The sequence below is a fragment of the Phascolarctos cinereus genome, unplaced genomic scaffold (assembly GCF_003287225.1).
Source record: "Phascolarctos cinereus isolate Bilbo 61053 unplaced genomic scaffold, phaCin_HiC Scaffold_726;HRSCAF=1367, whole genome shotgun sequence".
Lineage (NCBI taxonomy): Eukaryota > Metazoa > Chordata > Mammalia > Diprotodontia > Phascolarctidae > Phascolarctos > Phascolarctos cinereus.
The window spans coordinates 262,645,335-262,661,427 of NW_027556098.1; the positions used below are offsets into that span (position 1 = coordinate 262,645,335).

General features: G+C 35.2%; 1 protein-coding gene across 1 annotated transcript in view; it reads right to left on the reverse strand.

The window, feature by feature from the left end:
* Positions 1 to 2,093: 2,093 nt before the first annotated feature.
* MPHOSPH8 (M-phase phosphoprotein 8) overlaps positions 2,094 to 16,093 on the reverse strand; it is a 57,265-nt gene continuing 43,265 nt past the window's right edge. Inside the window, exons 11-14 of the mRNA XM_020968781.2 lie at positions 13,194 to 13,348; positions 5,061 to 5,188; positions 3,909 to 3,992; positions 2,094 to 3,424 (exon numbers count right to left, since the gene is read on the reverse strand). Coding sequence (XP_020824440.1) covers positions 3,383 to 3,424; positions 3,909 to 3,992; positions 5,061 to 5,188; positions 13,194 to 13,348 — 409 coding nt within the window. The 3' untranslated portion in view covers positions 2,094 to 3,382. The remainder of the gene's footprint in view (positions 3,425 to 3,908; positions 3,993 to 5,060; positions 5,189 to 13,193; positions 13,349 to 16,093) is intronic.

Genomic DNA, 16,093 nt, shown 5'->3' on the forward strand with positions numbered 1-16,093 from the left:
CCTCTCCCCACTCTAATCCATCCTCCACTGAGCTGCCTATGGTTTTCCTAAAGCAGAGATCTGACCATGTCAACAAGCTACTTGAACTCCAGGCTCAAATATAAAACTATTGTTTGGAAGGTAAAGTCCTTCATGACCTAGCCCCTTATACTCTACTTTCCTTTATACAGTTCATGATTCTACTACACTGCCTAAAATGTTGTCCCCATACCTAGAATACTCTGCCCCCTCTTAATTTCACTGACTCCCTTCAAGACTCAACTCAAAATTCATTCTTCCATAGGAGGCCCTTCTGGTCTTCTCCATTTGCTAAAGCTTGCCTGCTGAGAATACCTTCTCTTTTACCTCTCTTCTGTCAAGTGTCAAGTATCTTTGCATCTTCACAATGGGAGAGACATGTAAATGTATATGCAAGATATGCAAGTACATTTACAGGTCATCACCACATGAGAAGGTGAACTCCAGAAGGAGGGATAGTGTTTGTGCTTTTCTTCATTTCCTAAGTGTTTACCACCATGTATGGAACTAAGCTACTGTAATAAGTGCTCAATAAACACTTGCTGAGTAGATGGACTCCTCAGGTCTGTTCTGGGAGGGGCAGGAGCTGATTCCAATTCTCATACTTAAGGAGCCTAAACCTTCAGTAGGTCACCTAGGCTTAGGGGAAGTGACTTCCTTGCTGCCTCTCCCTGCGCCCCCCCCCCAAAAAATCTATAGAGTATCTTAAGATTAGTAAAGCACTTTTATCTCATTTAGTACACTCACTTCCTAAAGGTATTATTATCCTCATTTTACAGATAAACAGGCTTAGAGAAGGGGCTCTAATCTGAGGTCTCTAATTCAGAACAATCAGCTTCCTTGATAATCCTATATATTTTATTTTACATATTTAAAAACATTATTCTGAGCGGTCCAGAGTCTTTACCAGACTGCCAAAGGAGTCCACAACATTAAAGAGAAGGTTAAGAAACCCCTGACTTACTGAGATGAAGTGATTTACTCACTTAAATACAACTACTAAGTACCAAAAATAAGATCTGAAATGTATCCTGTAGGTCAGAAGATACTGGGGCAAGGGCAGCAACAGGTTAGTAAGTTAGAAAACTGTTCAGTTTTCTCAGGGTGGTTGATATTAGCTTGGTATTAGTTTAAAACAGATTCCCCCCCTCCCCAAATTCACAGTGTTTACTCCAATGTTCTCTGGATATTTGCATTTTTAAAGTGACACCCATTTGTAGATATTTTTATGAACAAAAGCTATTGTGAATACAACTACATACATTTCCCAAGTTGAATGGAATCTTCTTCATTTGACATTTTACTGGAAACAGTCTAGAAATGTATTACTATTTTTCTGCCACCTATAAAACAGTGGGTTCCCAGCTCAAAGGCATCTGATGGGAGAAAACTCCTTCCTTAGCTTGGTCATCAACAGGTCCTAATGTAGCTTGGCTAATCTTATCTCTCATTAGTCTTTAATGGAATCTGTCTACTTAATGTCCAGAGAATATGTGCCTCTGGCTCACACTGTTCCTTCTACTTTAATAGCCTCTTACTTCTTCTCCAATTACTGAAACCATGTCAGCTCTTGACAGACCAGCCTAAATTCACTTTATCTGTGAGATCTTCCCTAAGCCCCTTTGCAAAACTGACTTTTGTCACCCTTCTTCTCTTATGCCATTTTTCTCAACAGTGATTTGAAGCTTACTTAGCACATGTGGCAATATTTATTTTTTAACACCTCTATGTTTTCCATTCTAGACTGTAGGTTCCTTAAGAGATGGATGATTTAGGTAACTGATTTTATGAATTCTAAAATAAAAATGTATAGACCCTTTAACCAAGTTTCAATCTTGTTGTGAAAGCCCAGTTCTAACAATTATTGTGTATCCATCACCACAGTGTCATTTTTTAAAAAAACAGTATTTGCTGTTGTCCTAAGATTTAAGATATAGAAGTATATGAATAGTAACAAGTATTTTTGTTGAAACTGCAAAGAATTATCAGCACATATTCTGATATGTCAAATAAAATATGGGATAGATAAGCAGTAGTTGGATGAAAAGTAACAATGGATAAATGAAATATAAAAGTGAGTTGTTGTTGTCATTTTATTTAGCATAATGTGACATTCCAAAAAATTGAAATACATTTCATTAAAACTATAATAGTTTGATATTGCAGAAACTAGTCTAAAACTAAGGAAAAAAAACAACAAATCTTTCATCTGTTTTCCCATAACTTAAAATGAAATAGATTAGTGGTTGCAAAACATCAGCTCTTAAAAGGGTATTTTATAATATAATCACACCATTTTAACAGTGAGCATTAAGCAGTATTTGTTCACTATAGTTTTGCTAAGCATAGAGGCACATTGTGGTATCTAAATTCCATGGAACAACCAGAACAGCAAGGCACAGTTGGGATTTTAAAATGTTTCCAATTGAATTTAAAAAATTTTCTGATTAAAGTATTTGAACAAAGATAGGTAACAAGTTACCTAAGTGTTTGAAACACAGAGCTAAATTATATCCCTTTAAAAGGTTCATAATACCCCAAATCTGGTCAATACTATTCTTGGTTTGTCTATAAGCATCCCAATTTATCATCTAAATATCTTTCAATACATTACTATGAATAAAGCATAACTTTAAATTTATGGAATTAATCTTCACTATAACCTGTATGCTTATGATGTTATAACAGAGTAACCTGAATCAGCTAACCCAGTTAATTTTTTCCATGCTTTCTAAATAAATTTAGAATATGACCTGTTTTTAAACATGTCTACCACTCTGCCTAGAGAAACATCTAAGATAACAGGTCCAATTAGTATTTAGATCTTCAGTGACTCAGAGTCTAGCCATCAAAAGAGAAGCAGCAACTTTCAGATGTGACACACGTCCCTAAATCTATGCATGTGACGGTTTTACATTTCATTTTTAAACACAGAAACATTAATTAAGACTAGTAGAAAATTTCAGGATTAAAAAAATCTTTCATCTAATTTTCTTAAATAATTATTATATGCACCACTCCACATTGTGGAAAAGCTAAAATATGCAGTCTGGATATAACAAGGGAAATCAATATTTAAGGTATTGGCACAAATACTTACATCTATATTGTACAAAATATCAGATAACCATGTATCATTCCCCACTCCACCCCTCACCCCCCGCAGTGAACATACCAGATGACAGATAATAATCAGCAAGCTGTTGCAGAAAAAAAAAACTTTTAAAAGAAAGGCAGCAGAATATTGTTTTGAAAGTGTTGATGTGCCAGAAGTAAGTATTCCAAACTGCTTTATCAGACTGAAGTAACCAGTATCAGGTTCAAAAATAACTTCATCATGATCCTTATCACTGCCTTTTTTTGGTCACTGCAATTGTACTCTGTATGCACCTATAAGCAATTTTACCTATGAAAGGAAAGACAAAATTGTCATTTTTTTTAGTATAAATAAGTATTTGCTCCCTCTCAAAGAGAAAAACATATCATGGAGAAAAATAAACAAGCATACTGTACATAACTACATCACTCTGCAAGTATAACTGAACATTATTATCATGTTACAAAACTCTGCTTGTAATGTAATTCAACAATCACTTGAGCAACAAATCATAACGCTGCATCTACCCCAAAAGAGTGTTTCATTTAATGTTAATTTTCCAGAAATTGATTATGATTGGTACACCTGGAATGCCTCTATTAGTAGGTTTTCAATATTTGTATAATGAGATAAGAAATTCTGCTAACTTTGCAAACTTATCTTGTTAGCCCTTTAGGTAACAGGAATAGATATGGAAATGGAAAGTGGAACTGATAGGATTTCCAAATAGGTTGGGAATCATTTTCAAATACTTAAAATGAGATTCTGATTTGGCTAGGAAAAGATCTTTTACCTTGGCAGAAGGTGCTTCTGTCAGGCGTATAAAAAGTTTATTGAGGCCTGCAACAGGACTGAAGGAATAAACAAAATGGCTATCCTAGAAAGCAACAAAAGAAAATTAATCAGAACACATATGAAAACAACTCCATGTATGCCAAGACTGTAAAAACAAATCATTAAAAATCTATTTATGTAGCTTATAATGACTCAGAGGACAGCAAGGTTCCATTATGATTCAGATCCAAGGGGATCAAAGAGAAACATTCAAGTTTATCATAATGAAGATACTTTAGAAAAGTTATGAAGCAGATCTTGGAGCATTATTTGAAAAGTCATAAGCAATGCACATGCACCATGTTTTCATGATGCTAGAAAGTCATAACTGAACTCCTTTGCCAAAATATTTCAAGAGTATGGCAAAACTTCACATTACCAGAACCATAAAATGAATGTCATTTGGGGATTTTGGTTCCCATGTTATTTATGAGGATAAAACAAATGATTAGAAAATAACTTTTTTGGGGGGGGGGGTGAGACAATTTGGGTTAAGTGACTTGCCCAGAGTCACACAGCTATCAAGTGTTATGTGACTGAGGCCATATTTGAACTCAGGTCCTCCTGACTCCAAGGCCTGTGCTCTATCCACTGCGGCACTTAGCTGCCTCTGATAAAGTAACTTCTTATCAGAGATTTACTGAGGAGAGGGGCAAAGGGGCTTTGTGTTTAGCGTACTTTTAGTCAGTTTTCTAGTCCTTCTACATCTCTATATAGTAGAATAAGAACTAATGTCCAGCATGATTACTCTGTATGTAGTGCTAAATGGTTATCGAAGAATTACTCAATTATTTTCATCACGGTATTTGCTAAGATTGAATTTTGAACTAATATGTTTAAATAATTTTTTTAATAAAAGCTAAAACAATTAGGATTTTGTATTTAATTCAATTTTTATGATTAAATGATGGTTAGTTACTCATTCCTTGAAATACTGGTTAAGCAAGGATTTACTATACATCTATTAACTAAGAACTCTGATTGACTTGTAAAATGGAAAAAATGTGTCCTTCAGTATTAAACAATACCATGAATCCTATTAACTCTTATAAATGATATTAGAAAGACCAAGAAAAGTAATTTAATTTAGTTACATATACACAAATCTTACCAGAAATACAGGAAGTTGAAATTTGTCATTCAAAACTACAGCTTGTACACTACATGGTCCACAAAGTCGAGCAATGACTTCCTTACCAAAAAAGTTTGCATGGAAAATAAACAGGAGAATTCCAGAACCTAAATAAAAACAAAGAGAACAATGAAATCTTTTCATACACAAACTCACAGAATGAAATAATTAGCGAATTCTCCTAAAGCACCATAATCTTCTTAGAAATTATAGTTTAAATTCATTAAGAAAAACATAAGTCAAAAATCTAAAGGAAAACAATGAAAAAAAAAGTGAAAAGGAAGGAGGCCTTAAGTAATACTAAATCCCAAAGTATAATCATCAAAACAATTTGGTACTAATTTAAACTAGAGATATCTATCATTGGAATACCTTAAATACACAATTTACAAAAGAAAACAAATCTAGCAGAGTCTAGTGTTCGATAAACCCAAAGGCCCCAAGCTACTGGGGGTAAGATCTCACTATTTAACAAAAACTACTGGGAAATAAATCTGCCAGAAATAAAGTTTAGATGATGCCCTAAAGAGATTTTTAAAAAGAGGAACAGCACACACACACGCAAATATTTATAGAAACTCCTTTTGTAAATGGAGTGCCCATTAACTGGAGAACAGATATAAACATTATGTAACAATACTACTGAGCTAACAAGACAAGGGATAACAAAAAGGATGGTTTTAGAAAAAGCTGGGAAGATTTGTAAGGACTGATGCAGAATAAAGCGTGCAGAACCAGAAGACTATACAATTAACAACACACTGTAAAGACAAACTTAAGAAGAATTAAGAAGTCTAATCAATGCAATGACAAACCCACATTCAGAGGACCTCCTGACAGACTCGAGGCAAAAATATTTGTGGATATAGCTAATGTAAGAATTTACTTTGCTGGACCATAAATACTTGTTACAAGGGCTTTCTTCCCCCCCTGACTCTGTGGCTGGCAGGAGGTGGAAGGAAAGAAACTAAATTGTAATAGTTCCAGAATATGGTAAGAAGGAGTTAGAGTGGTGATAATGGGAAATGAAATCATAATGGGAGTGGATGTCAGGTAGTATGAAAGCAGAATCCACAGAACTTGGGAGATGATTGGCTAGAAATGAATGGTGAAGGAAAAGGAAGAGTCAAAAATAAAACAAAAAGAAAATATTGAAGAAGGACAGCAGTGTTAAAAATTATTTGAATGTTAACACCCCCTACTTGGAGACATCCACTGCACATGCCTGTGCAGAGTTTGGATATTAAGTAAAGCAGGTTACTGAAATCAGATTGTGTGCTTTCAAATCCCACAGTTCCCAGTGATGTGACCACGGGTAAGTTAGTTAACTTCTTTAAGGATGAGCCTCCTTATTTATAAAATTTTAATAATGATATGTATACAACCAATTTCACAGGACAATTTTTTGTAAAACTTAAACTGTTTAGCGAAAGCCTTGTGTGAGAGGGAACATTTGAGTTGATCTTTGAAGAAAACTACAGATGATGTCAAGAGCTGGAGTATGAGGAGAGAGACAAAAGAAAGATAGAATACTGAGTTGTGGAACAGACAGCCAGTCAATTCATCTCAATGGACAACACATAAAGAGAGGACACATCAAAATGGAATGAAGTTTGGAAGCATTCTAAATGTCTCCCAGAAGAGGACTTCACCTTTTACTATACTGAGAAAATAAGCTCATTCACCCCGAGTTCGCTCTTTATCATTTAAACAAACCTCAATATCAAATCCAATTTTTTCCTTCATTCCAATGTCTGAGCTGGCCCTTCTCTTTGTCAACACCAACTCCTCCACACTACCCCCTTCCATCTTTTACATCACCTTGCCCTGTCAAATCACCTATTCTCTTTCACTTCAATCTCTTCTTATTCACTGGCTTTTCTTCCCTGTTACCTATAAATGCAGCTTTAAGAACCCTTCACTTTGACCCCCACCCCTGAAGCTATTATATTATCATACTACTCCCTTTTACAGCCAAATTCCTAGAAAAAGATATCACATTTGTTGCCTTCACTTCTTTACCTCCCACTCATTTTCCCAACCTCTTGCAATCTGGCTTCCAATTCTGGAAATTGGACACAAACACACCCGAAACCTTTTATTCCAAGATGACCGATAAACTTTCCTAATAAAAAAAAAAAGCCTTCATCCTTCTTGATTTTCCTTCAGCTTCTGACACTACTGACCACCTCTCTTCTCCAGGAATACTCTCTCTCCCCCATCTTACTGGTTCTTCTCATTCTATTACATTCTACCACCAAGCACAGGTGTACCTCCAAGCTGTCTTCAGTGTCTATGCTCCCACCAAACCTAATGGGCTTCCAAGGGTTCAGTTATCTCTAATGCATATTGCTACCGAATCTACATATTCAGTCCTCCTCTTCTTCTTGAACTCCAACTGGGTGTGGGGCAGGGGATGGGGGATTTGGGGAGGGGGGTGGGGGTGTTAGGGGAAGAATGAGAGTGTGGATCTTGGCCGATTAAAACAAAATAAGTTTTTTGAAAATAAAGAAAAATTTAAAATAAAATAAGACACATGGGAGAGAGGGGGAAAATGATTACTGGAATAAGGTCCTAGAGAAAGTGGAAGGGGATGCAATAAAGGGTACATAATAGCTGGATTAGAGATACCTTTTCCTGAGACAGGAGGAAAAAATGGATAACAATGCTCACAAGTTTTGAGGAATGGAGGAGGGGAACTGAGCAAACTCCCATTAGATAGCCTTAAGCTCAGTGAAGCTAGAGACTATTTGCTGTACGTAGGGAGGCAGTAAGGGGTTTAAGGAGAAAGCAAATGATTTTAAACAGTTGCTTTTTGGAATGAGAAAAGAAATCCTTAAAAATATATTAACTACGAACAGGCAAAATCATGAGCAAATCATAGTGGCATCAAAAGTTTAAATGCTTTAAATTTAAGCTACCATAAAATGCTACTATAAACAATTCACTCTAATTCTCTCTCTGGCTCACAGTCCACTAAATAAAATTCTCTGCCCTGAAACTAATGCTGAAAAGAGCACAACAATCCTCAAAATATCTAATCAAGTTTTCACCCCTTGACTTTTTTTTGCCGTGAAATTTACACAACACTTGAGGAAGACAAAAGAAATATGCCACATCTTTATCCCTTTGCAGACCCCACTATACATCACGCTTCCTCCTTCATGGCAGGGCAAACCAGGAAAAGTTGCTGCGCTGTCTAACCAATGTGAAGCCTGAGAAGGGCCTTTACCTCCCTGTCTGTACAAGGGAAGTCAAAGGATCCACACACTGACCTACCAGCACCAAGGCCAAGTCTTTCATTTAACAGAAGAGTAACTCGAAGCTGGGAGGTCAAGTAACTGGTCTAGTCACAGCCACCCCTAAATGAATCATGAGCTGAAATCAGGTCTGACTCTGACAGCAGCACTGCTACTTAGGTACTTAATTAACCAGTGCCAGGCTACTGTGTATTGCCTAAAAATGACTTTTGGGACTTAAACAAATTTGGTAGATTCATTACTTGATACCATTTTTACCCTTTACTTGAAAAAAACATTTTGTTTCAGTCTGTGCATACAGCATCACTGGCCTCCCAATGAGATGTGTTTTCATTTCAAAGCTATTTTGTTGCACTGGGCAATAGTCAGCATTTTTGCACTAATTATTCTGTACAACAAACTTGACAGTATTTGAAAATTGCTATCATTAACATTAACCTTTACTCATCTGCAGCCCAAACAATGCTTAAAAATCTAAGTCACAGAATCACAACAAGTACTGGGGAGGGATCCTACAGCCATTCTCCATCCCATTATGTTCATGACTTTAAATAGGCAAGGTTTCACATTCTGGTTTCAAACAAGGAAATAGACCAAGAGAAAGGAAGTGATTTACCAGTCATAAACCTACTAAGTAGGAGAAACTAGAACTTCTATTTCCTAATGTCAAAAGCATTCTTTCCTTCTCTGTTAAAGCATTTAAATAGAAACTATCAACTGGACAAATGTAGGGAAAAAAGTGATTCTGAGCTTTAAAAGAATAATAAATATAATTTATTTTTAAAAAGTTGAAAATGCTGATTTAAGAATAAACAACAAAAAGTACACAATTTAGTTTTAAAAACCTGTTGAATTAACACGTTCACTGAATTAATGAATGGATTTAAAATGCAATTTCTATTCTGGAAATTAACTCAACATTTTATTGTTAATTAATTAAAAGCTGTACCTAACATCTCCATCGTAGTATGGAGGTAATACTACTTTTTTTTCCCTTTATTTTCCTTGTTATTTAATTTCACTGATATCCTTTGTGTGCGTGTGTGTGTGTACACACACACATATCACCTCCATCCCAAAGTATCTTTCGTCCCCTCCTCTCCATATCCAGAAGTCCACCTCTCCCATGTAATAAAATAAAAGGGAAGAAAATAAAATAGTTCAGCAAAACTAACCAACACTTCAACCAAATCTGATCCTCGCTGTCTCTGTATCTGTGTGTGTGTACGTATGTATGAGAGTGTGTGTGTGTATATATATATATATATATGTGTGTGTGTGTGTACATATGTATACATATATCTCTGTATACATATTCATATACATACACATATATACATATGTACATTTTATCATCTCTTCTTTGGGGATAACCTGATGAATTTTAAAGTATCTATTAAGCATTTACTATGTGCAAAACATTATGCTAAGTGCTGAGGATACAAATAATAAAGTTAGTTCTTAAAAAGCTCACATCCTAATGGAGAGACAACACATACAGACGCATGATGAAGCATTCAGTTCAGTTTTTCATTCTTTCCATTTACACTGTAGCCATCATATATATACAGGGTGTTCCAAAAATCTTACTGTAGTTTTTTAAGCTTTAGTAGCTTAAAAGCATGAATATTATCTTGATTCTGCTTACTGTACTGTGTCAGTTCATCTAAATCTTCCCATGCTTTTTAAAATTCTTCACATTCATCATCTCTTACAGTTTAGTAATACTCCATTATATCTACGTCCCACAATTTGTTTAGCCATTGTTAATCAACAGTAATCTACTTTGTTTCCAGTACTTTTCAACAAGAAAAAAAAAAGCTGTTATGAATGTTCTGTTGTATATGGGACTTTTCTTTGTCTTTGGTGTCCTTGGGGTTTACTTCTAAACAGTAGGATCACAGAGACAAAGGACCCTTTGGGTCCTTAAAAGCTGTGCCAAGACAGCACAACCACTGACAAGTTCTACAAAGCCGGAATTGGAGACCATAAGCTATCAATAATTCTTTAATCTCCCTATATAACCAGCCATCTTGTTTTCTGTCATACATTTTTCCTTATAATATCTTGCACAAGCTTTATCTGTATAATTTCTCATTTGTAACAGATTATGGCCTACTCACATCTACATGTCTCCTTCGACTGCCTTTTTGGGTAATTCTTAACTTCAATTCTTTAGAGACCCTGGCATATATAATAGTCATATGACATTTTCAAAAAGACAGTAGTGTTAAAAATAGAGGCCTTCATTTCAGGGAGAAGTTTGGGGCTGTTAAATGGACTGGGCAATTTCTTTAAAAGACAATCCAGTATGCTGTATGGTCTTGGTAAAAGACTATATCTACTGGCTGAGGCCTACACAGCTACTAAGTACAGAGAGGCTTACTGCCATAAAACTGGCTAACAGGAGAAAAAAAAATTTTTTTTGGGGGGGGAGGGTGAGTTCATGGTTACTCATAAAACAATTATTAAAGGGAGGCTGCAGCTATCATCAAAGGTAGGTCAATTACTCAACTCTGTTTTTTCCCTTTCCTGCTTATTTTTCCAGTTAACAATATAGTCTTCAATGAAAGGCCAGTGAATTTTCAGGAAAATTCATCACCAGGCACCTTTTATAGTAATTTGTCAATTTTCACTTTGTATTCTTCTTTAAACAACGCTTATTGGGCACTACTAACATGATGGTTGGCATTGTTTTCATCACTCCTCCCTTATCTCAAGTAATACCTCTAATCTCCAGAAAGTCAAATAAACAAAATAAAAACTAATAATAATTAAATGTTTAACCAAATACTGTGATTACTCAAATCCACCATGTTTATATCCTATTCATTTTTACTCCTTCGAGTTATGTAAAGAAAAATTTTAATCATTTCAATATCCAATTAGAAATAACATCTAGCATTTATATGGTAAGATTTGCAAAGTACTTGATAAATATTATATCATTTAGCCCTCACAACAACCCTGGAAGGTAGGTGCTATAATTATCATCCCTATTTTATAGATGAGGTTAAGTGACTTGCCCAGGGTCACACAGCTAGCAAGTATCCAAGGCTGGATTTGAACTCAGGTCTTCCTGATTCCTGGTCCAGTACTCTACCCACTTAACTACCTAACTTTAATTATGCATTAAATTTGGTCTTAAAGGACATACAGGAGAAATTCTTCAATAAAACTCTGTTATTATCACTGTAGATACTGCTTCCAATGCAGTAAATCTCAACCTGTCCATGCTTTACAATACTATACAATTCTTATCTCTGCTCTCCAATAAATCTGGTTTGTTCAACCAATGTACTAGGAGGCTTCCTCACATTCTCTGGACAGCACTGAAATCAAAAATATGCACACTAAGTGATAACTATCAACTATCTCTCACTTTTTTTTTTTAAGGCAACTGGGGTTAGGTGACTCGCCCAGGGTCACACTGCTAGTAAGTGTCTAGGGCCAAATTTGAACTCAGGTCCTCCCAACTCCAGCGCTAGTGCTCTATCCACTGCGCCACCTAGCTGCCCCATCTCTCACTCTTACTATGAATATAGCCTACCTTTTTTTTCTAGTCATATATTTCTCTGATGACATTTTTTACATAATTTCTACTGCATAATTGGATTTGCAATGTATTATAGCATCCTCACACTCACCATGCACCATACTCTCCACTGCCCTTTGGATGATCCTCAACTTCAATTCTTCATAAACTATAGTGTTCCATGACTCATAGATATACACCACCAGAAGATTAACAATGTTTAAAAAAAAAAAGAGGGCCCTTCATTTCTAGGATCAGTCAAAGAAATATGAAATGTCCCAAAGGCAATTCAACTTGCTCTTCTCTTGTTCAACTCTAATCAACTGTCTATAGTGTCTGTCCAAAACACAGATACCAACAGACCAGCTCCATGAATTACCCATCCAACTGCAAATTATAGTCTAATGAAGCATTCTTTCACCACTTGGTTATTCCTAAATGGGAAAACACTTTAAGAGTAATTATGGGTCTCATTTAGGTGGCTTTGCAATGCTCTGGGCTGAAGATATCAAAATAATGGCATCTACAAAAAGAAATATCTAGAGGACCACATACATCATCTCTGCGGAAGGGCTCTTTAGTTTGGACGCTACAATGGACATTCCACAGTGGTGGTACACATCTATGGCAAGCACAATACCTTTTCATTTTAAGCCTTATACCAAACAGTAATTTCTGTTCTTGAATCTTTCAAGGAACTCTGTATGATCACCACATTATGGGAGGCACCTGTTGGAACAGAGTGGTATTTTGCCATACAAGATCAAATGCTTTCTGTAGCCAAAAAATAAGTGCAATGGAATCTCGTAACCTTTAGACCTTTCAGTCAACAGCATGACTGTTAAAAACATGGTCACTGTATTCTTTACAGAAGAAGTTTGCCTGTTCCCACATCTTATCATTTTCAAGAATGTCCTCAATGCATGTAAAATTTACTGTCATGATAATTTTATAAGGGAATGTAGCATATGGGTTGATAGTTATCAATGTCGTATCAGCTGCTTTTTTTTTTTAGTAAGGTCTCAGATTTTTTCCATGCCTTTTATCATTTTCCCCTTTTTAGATAACTTCAGAATCAAACTCTCAATAACCTCAAAATTATGCCACCTCCAGCATGGTCCTCTTTTGGTTATACTTGGTCTAGACAACTACGTTACTAATCTGTTTTCTTCCATTTCTCATAAAGTATATACTCCTAGAAATACCTTTGGGATTGAACTCTAATATTAAATGACTGAATCATTTAGAAAGATCCCATTCAGATAATATTTTTACTGCAATATACAGTTCACACAAAAGAAAACCATAAAGGGGCACCTTCTGGTATGTTCTGTGGTGGTTTGTAATTGAAATCAGTTGAAAAGTCTGGACCTTCACAAAGGCGGTGACATGCTATTGGAAACACGGGCTCTAGGAGGGCGAGCCGGGCTTCAAAGTAGTCCCTTATGGTTTCTTCTGCCACTCTTGAGAGTCTGAACAGAGAGAAAGAGAAGACACAGTCAACAATGTTAATCTGGACAAGTTTTTCTACATTAGAATCCATTAAAAGTTTACATCTTTTAAAAGTTGACTGAAATATAATACTTAAAAGATTAATTTTCCATATTTCATAGTGTAGTCAAATAATACTTATTAGTGAAACAAACTCTTAACGGGAAGATGTTCAAATTTCTATTGTGTTACCACCTTAGTAGGTTTTATCTATTATTATTAATCCAAGTAATAATTCCAAATTTGAGGGAGGAGTGACCCAGAGGTTCTAAATGCCTAAGTAGGAACACTAAAATCAATACAAATTTGAACTATTCAGAAGTTTAATTTATGTACTTTTTAAAAAGGGTCTGCTAATAAATAGCCTCAATAAAGTTATAAAGGAACATTTAAAGTTTAGAGGAAACTTTTCAGGGCCTTTTAACTTTTTTAAGGACTTCAGCAAATAGCCAAGTATATACAAACGTTAACTCTTGCCCTCTACAAATGAGTCACACAATCTAATCACTATAGCAGACCTTCTTGAAATTCTTTTCTAAGAAATGACTGTATGTACTTGAAAGTAATGCAATCTGATTTCTTTTAACTTAATTTTTATTATTTTTTTCTCAATCACATGTAAGTAAAACTTTTTAACATTCTTTTTTTAAAACCTTGAATTCCATATTCTCTCCCTCCCTTGTCACTCCTGTCCTTGAGAAGGCAAGCAACTTGACATCAATTCTTCACACAGAATAATGCAAAACACTTCCATATTAGCCATGTTGCAAAATAAAACATAGACTCTCCCCCCACCCATGATAAAGATAGTTAAAAGAGTGTGCTTTAATCTGCATTCAGACTCTTATCAGTTCTTTCTCTGGAGGTAGGTAGCATTTTTCATCATATTATTGCCGACCACTGTACTGCTGAGAATAAATAAGTTATTTATAGTTAATCATGGTACAATGTTGTTACTATGTGCAATGTTGTCCTGGTTCTGTTCACTTCACTCAGCATCAGTTCATGTAAGTCTTTCCAGGCTTTTCTAAAAACATCCTGATCACCATTTCTTATAGCACAATCATATACCATAACTTGTTCAGCCATTCCCTAATTGATGGGCATCCCCCCAATTGCCAATTTTTTAACACCACTAAAAGAGCTGCTATAAATATTTTTGTACACATATGTTTTCTTTTTCTTTGATCTCTCTTTGAGGTACAGGGCAAGCAATGGTATTGTTGGATCAAAGGGTGTACACAGTTTTATTTGGGCATACAACCAAACTGTTCTCCAGAATGTTTGGATCAGGTCACAACTCACCAAGAGTGCATTGGTGTCCCAGTTTTTCCACACCCTCTCCAATATTTGTTATTTTCCTTTTCTGTCATATTAGCCAATCTAATAGGTGTGAGACGGTACCTCTGAGCTGTTTTAATTTGCATTTCTCTTATCAATAGTGAATTAGAGCATTTTTTATATGACTATAAAAAGCTTTGATTTCTTCCTCTGAAAACTGCCTGTTTATGTCTTCTGGCCATTTATCAATTGGGGAATGACTTGTATTTTTACAAATTTGACTCAGTTCTCTATATGTTTTGAGAAATGACTCCTTCATCAGAAAAATCTGTTATAAAAATTTTCCCCAGCTTCCTGCTTTCCTTCTAATTTTGGCTGCATTGGTTTTGTTTGTACAAAACCTTTTTGATTTGATATAATCAAAATTATCCATTTTATATCCCTTAATGCTTTTTATTTCTTGTTTGGTCATCATAAATTCTTTCCTTATCCACATATCTGAAAGCTAAAATATTCCATGCTTCCTTGGTCAGCTTATGATATCACCCTTTATGTCTAAATCACGTAGCCATTTTGACCTTACCTTGGTATAAAGTGTGAGCTGTTGGTTTACACCTAGTTAATGCCAAACTGCTTTCCAGTTTTCCCAGCAATTCTTGTCAAATAGTGCTTTCTTTTCGAAAATCTTATCTTTGGGTTTGTCAAACACTAGATTACTAAGATTATTTGTTACTATTATATATCTAATCTATTCCACTGATTCACTAGTCTATTTCTTAGCCAGTACCAGATTGTTTTGATGATTACCACTTTGTAATAGTTTGAAATCTGTTACTGCTAAACCACCTTCACATTTTTTTCACTAATGTTCTTTGATTATTCTTCACCTTTTGTTCTTCCAACTGAATTTTATGTTTTCTAGCTCTATAATTTTTTTTTTGGTGATTTGATTGGTACAGCACTGAATAAGTAAATTGATTTTGGCAGAATTGTCATTTTTGTTATATTGGCTCAGCCTACCCATGAGCAATTAATATTTTTCCAATTGTTTAGATATGGCTTTATCTGTGTGAAAAGTGTTTTGTAATTATCTTCATCTAGCTCCTAGGTTTATCTTGGCAGGTAGACTCCCAAGTATTTTATATTGTCTGTGGGTATTTTAAATGGAATTTCTCTTGCTAGAATCTCTTGCTGCTGGACTCTGGTGGAAATATATAGATATGCTGATGACTCATGTGGGCTTATTTTATATCCTACAACTCTGCTGAAGCTATTAATTATTTCAACGAGTTTTTAGTTGATTCTCTAGGATTCTGTAAGCATAACATCATATCATCTGCAAAGAGTGACTGTTTTGTTTCCTCATCACCTATTCTAATTCCTTAAATTTCTTTTTCTTGTCTTATTGGTATAGCTAGAGCATTTCTAAGAATAATACTGGCGAT